This window comes from Galeopterus variegatus, unplaced genomic scaffold (assembly GCF_000696425.1).
Source record: "Galeopterus variegatus unplaced genomic scaffold, G_variegatus-3.0.2 Scaffold303, whole genome shotgun sequence".
In the NCBI taxonomy this organism is placed as follows: domain Eukaryota; kingdom Metazoa; phylum Chordata; class Mammalia; order Dermoptera; family Cynocephalidae; genus Galeopterus; species Galeopterus variegatus.
The window spans coordinates 222,941-227,937 of NW_007726414.1; the positions used below are offsets into that span (position 1 = coordinate 222,941).

Sequence of the window (4,997 nt, forward strand, 5' to 3'; positions counted from 1 at the left end):
CCTTCCTCTTCAGCCCCTATTTCATCATTGCCCAAGCATCCTGCCTCTTACAAATACCCCTGTTAGATGTTAGCACTGTTGCCAGTTCTGTCACCTGTATCCAAAGTATTGCTGCTGAAATAGTCTTCAAATTCTAATCCAAGAGTCATTATTTCAATTTCTTGTTCTTCTAGATGATTCTGTTGCCCCTTATTCCAATTCTTTTGGCAGTTGCACCTGTGGTTTGAGCATTTGGAGAAAAGGGAACAAATTAATCCTGGAAACTCAAGAGCTTCACAGCAAAAATTACAAAACTTACATGCCTCAAAGAATGCAGAACATATTAGAAATTATGGCTGGGGAGCTCCTGAAATCACAGCAATACAACAACCACCACCACAACCACCATTCATTGGGCATTTACTATTGCCAGGGACTAGTTCAATGGCATTTAGCTCATGGTGAATCATATCATCGAAATAAGAGGGCAGGTGCTGGGGTGGGCCTGGTTTCAAAGCCTGCCACTAGCATTTACTAGTTGTGTGGTATTGGGCATCAATTTTCTTAGCTGTAGAATAATAATAAAAGGGTCTAATTCACAAGGATATTGTAAGGATTGAGTTATATAATACAAGTGTGTAATCAATGTCAGCACTTATTTTTAAAACGTTATCTCATTACAATCTTCTATAGCTTTGTAGAGGGAAACAACTCAGAGAAGACAGTAATTTGCCTAAGGTCACACAGCTAGGAAGAGACAGCAGGATTTGAACCAGATCTTCCTGATCTGAGTACCCATTATTATATACTGCATGTAAAAATACCATTACAAGAATATAAAATAGATGTTCTTTTAAAAATGGATCTTTCCTCTTTGAAGTAACTCTCCTAATTTGATGCTCAGTAAAATTTTAAAATAAAATGTTACTTGGAGAACTTCCCCCCAAGGACAAAAACATTACAAAAGAGCAACATAAGTCCAAATCTGCAAATCCGCATTGTACTTCTGTTCCATACGAACAGCTTAAAGATAAGGCAAGTCCGTAAAGAGTCTCATGCATGGTTATATCTTTGGAGGGTGAGTCACCATATATGTACTTTCTGAAGAAGTCGGGGGGGGACACTCAGAGTTTATGTAATAATGACTAGGGATGCCTCTCCCTCTATTGCGCATATCCACCTGCCCATGTGATGACCCATTCTGGCCATGTGCTCCTCTTACAGCTAGTTCTCTGACCATGACCTTTGGCTAGGAATGTTTCCCAGTATCCTGCCCACCAGAGAGGGCCTTCCATGTGCTAATGCCTGCCAGCCTTCAAGCCAATGGATTCTCCATGTGTTTCTGACCCTCTCTTGCCCTCATCCCGGACTTCAAGAAGGGAGGGGTGTGACTGCCCTTTGGTAAGGTTCACCCATGGAGAACACCAGTGGTGACAAACAATGAAGAGTGGGCTGGCCAGTTAGCTCAGTAGGCTAGAACGTGATGCTGATAACTCCAAGGTCCAGGGGTCAATCCCTGCACCAGCCAGCTGCCAAAAAATAAACAAAGAGTAAATAAAAACAATGAACAAAAAATATGCCAGGTATTTAAAGTAACAGTAAAGCTGCAATAAATAGTTAAAACAGTGCATTCTTGGTATTGTGGAGTAAGGGAAAAAGCATTTTATATAATGTTATTCCCATGTATGTTTATAGATCTTTGGAAGGCTTCCAAAATAAAATTTTAAAAAGCAAAATATGGCACTGACCCAGAATAGTAAACCCAGAGACATACGCGGGTACTTCAAAGAATTCATGGAAAGACTTGTATTATCTTTCAACTCTATTTTTCCACAAACTTTGATGTAGCCTTATATTGACATGTTTAAAATACGACCAAGCCGGCAGTTCAGATCACTAGGGAGAAGAGGAATGAGTCACTAAATGATCATTGGTTAACTCTTTGGAAAAGAAATAATAAAGTAGACTTCTTGCTTCCTATTTACTTTTAAAATTGAACCCTTCAACTTAATCTGTAATATTAAATATTATTTTAAAAACCAAAAACTATAAAAGTTGCAAGAAAAGATAGACACATATTTAAATAATCTTCATAGAAGCCACTTCTAAGCAGAACACAAAAGACAGAAACCATAAAGGAAAAGACAGCTAGATTTGATATTATAAAAATACAAATCTTACAAAAAGGAAAGAATTGACTTGTGTTATTGTTAGGGAGCCCCTTTCCCCTTCACTTGTTAGTTAAAATTAGGTTTTTTAAAAAGTGTGTGTGGTTTGCATTGTGTGTGTGTGTGTGTGGCATTACATACCATAGAGGCTGGGAGGTGGGGCAGGTTGGGGAGACCCATTTCAGCAGGGGTTATTTGATTCGGCACACCTACATTGAGTTCCTGCTCTGGGCCAACACCTCAGTGGGTGTCCAGCATAAAGAAGAGGAAAACCTGCCTCGAGGAACTCAGAGTCTAACAGGAAACCTACCCTGTGTTCTTAAGGGCTCTAAACCTGAAGCAGAATGTGGAAGGTGCTATAAAAGAGGTTGGGATAAAAGGTAACGGAAATATACAGGAAGAGTACTACTGATGTTTTGTTTTTGTGTGTAAGAATTGGTACTTGAGCCAAGCCTTGGAAACTGGATAGATTTCAACAGACAGAGATAGAAGAAAGGTAAGTTGAGGCAGAGGGCGGTATGGAGGCAGGAAAGCAAGGTCATTCAGGGGAAATATCAGGAGATGTGGTTTGCTGTAGATGTCAGAGTCATGATCAAAATGTGGTCCCCAAATAAGCAGCAACAGCATCACCAGGGAATTTGTCAGAAATGCAAATTCCCAGGCCCCATCCAAGACCTATTGAATCAGAGACTCTGGGAGTGGGCTCAGTTGTCTGTTTTTAGCCCTCCAGATGATTTTGATGCACACTAAAGTTAAGAACCACTTGTCCATGGGGAACATAGTCCAAGACTCCCAGTGGATGCCTGAAACCACAGATAATACCGAACTTATATACACATGTACTGTTTTCTCCTATACATACATACCTATAATATAATTTATAAACTAAGCATGGTAAGAGATTAAGAATAACTAATAATAAGATAGAATAATTATAACAATATACTGTAATAAAAGTTAAGCGAATGCGGGCTCTCTCAAAATATCTTATTGTACTGTACCCTGGGTAACTAAATCTGTGGAAAGTGAAACCACAGATAAGGGGGGACTATTGTATAGACTTTAGAAAAGTTGTATATGAAAAACTCTTTTTTCCACTAAATATTAAAGGAAGGCTATTTCAGGTCTATATAATTCCTGGACTAAAGATCTTTTGAGATGAGCTTGAAATATTACATTGTTTTTTTTTTCCATGGAGACGCCCTTTTTAAGAATCATAACGTTTCAAAGCTACGATCTACATTGGGCTGGCTTTGGCTCTTGTGGATTCTACTGGTTTCTTTTTTGGAGGCAACCAAAAAAAAAAAAAGGAGAGGGGGAGAAGAAAAACAGAAGTTGAAGATAACGCTGCTCGGTTTTAGACTTGAATGCTTGAGAGAATGGAAAACTGGGAACCAGAAACAACAACCAGGCCTAAAAGTAAAAAGCTTGGTTTGGGGACAGATTGAATAAAGATGCTAAGAAAACCCTGAGTAATCTAAAGGGAAAGGGTGATTTGGGGTTTGTCCTAGATTACATGATATTGAAACAAAGGAAGAAGATGGGAAAGAGGAGAAAATTGCTAAAGGATAGAATCTAGAGAACTGGTTAAAGAGAAAGATCATCTTGTAAATTGAGGCAAAAAAGAAATGGCCAGAGATGAAGATGAAGGTCAAGAGTCTATAATCTTAAGTCCCATAATCATAACAACTACTAATGTGTCATGGAGTTTTTGGCCAACTATGGCTACTCATGATATTACTATTCTGAAGTCTTTCTGGAGGAGAAATTTAGCAATGTCTTTAGCCAACTGGCGGGGAGCAGTCCAGATATATGTAAGGGAGCCCTAAGTAAAATTAAGTGCATGTTAAAATAGTTACCTTATTTGATTGTCACAGAAACTTGGATGTGATATAAATGCAGTTGGCCTCAGTGAATTAAACAGTTGCTGCAAATGGGATTTTATCTCAGTGAAAAGTACAAATACTCATCCGGGATGGCACACAGTGAGCAGACCAAAAAAAATTTTTGAAGATGAAAGGAAAGCATCCATTTGTCAGGGAGTGATAAGCCTGTGTAAGCCTAAAGTCTTTGCTTTGTGGTGTATCATATTATCTCAAAGTTATTAACTCATAGGGAGATGAATTAGTCGTTATCTAATAAATTCAGTTTGTTAGACAAGACAAAGACCTTAAAGACATAGCTAAAAACAATAGCAAACTAAGAAATTCCACAGGAGCCAAATATGTAAATGAGTGAAGCATGCAGGTGTAAGGACGTATGGCAAAAGAGAAAAAACTGGAGAGTCCACTATCTGCTTTAAGGGAGAAGTCAACACAGAGAACAGATGCTTTGTCCCATGCAAATGCAAACCCAGTGTGGCCAGATCTGATGTTTCAAGTGGTTCCAGATATCTGGAATTTATGTGACATTTAAAAATTTATACAATACCTAAGCCACATAAAACAGGCCTGCAGATCTGGCCTGTAGTTTGCCAGTTTTCAGTGCCTGGCCCACAGTGTAAATTTCTCTTAACGTGAATTGAATGGGTAATTTCTTGGAGGAGGTAGCATTTGAACTAAGCAAGTCTACAGATTTTCCTTTATTCTTTGCAAACCTCTTCATTTCAGTGATCCCAGGCCAGAAGCATGGGATGGGGAGAGAAGAAACATTAAAATAATAATAATAATAAAAAGAACTTTTTTAAAAACACGAATTGATTATTGGGATATGCTCTAGAAGATACAAAAGTAATATTTCCAACTCGAGAGAGGAAAATAACTACTATTTAAGAGTAAATAACTCCTAAGTATGTTTTTGAAAATCAGTATTATAGTTAGCAATATCAGTAAAGAAAAAAAAAAAAATCAC

General features: G+C 38.1%; 1 protein-coding gene across 1 annotated transcript in view; it reads right to left on the reverse strand.

The window, feature by feature from the left end:
- LMOD3 (leiomodin 3 (fetal)) overlaps window positions 1-4,997 on the reverse strand; it is a 12,524-nt gene continuing 7,527 nt past the window's right edge. Inside the window, exon 3 of the mRNA XM_008567200.1 lies at window positions 1-216. Coding sequence (XP_008565422.1) covers window positions 190-216 — 27 coding nt within the window. The 3' untranslated portion in view covers window positions 1-189. The remainder of the gene's footprint in view (window positions 217-4,997) is intronic.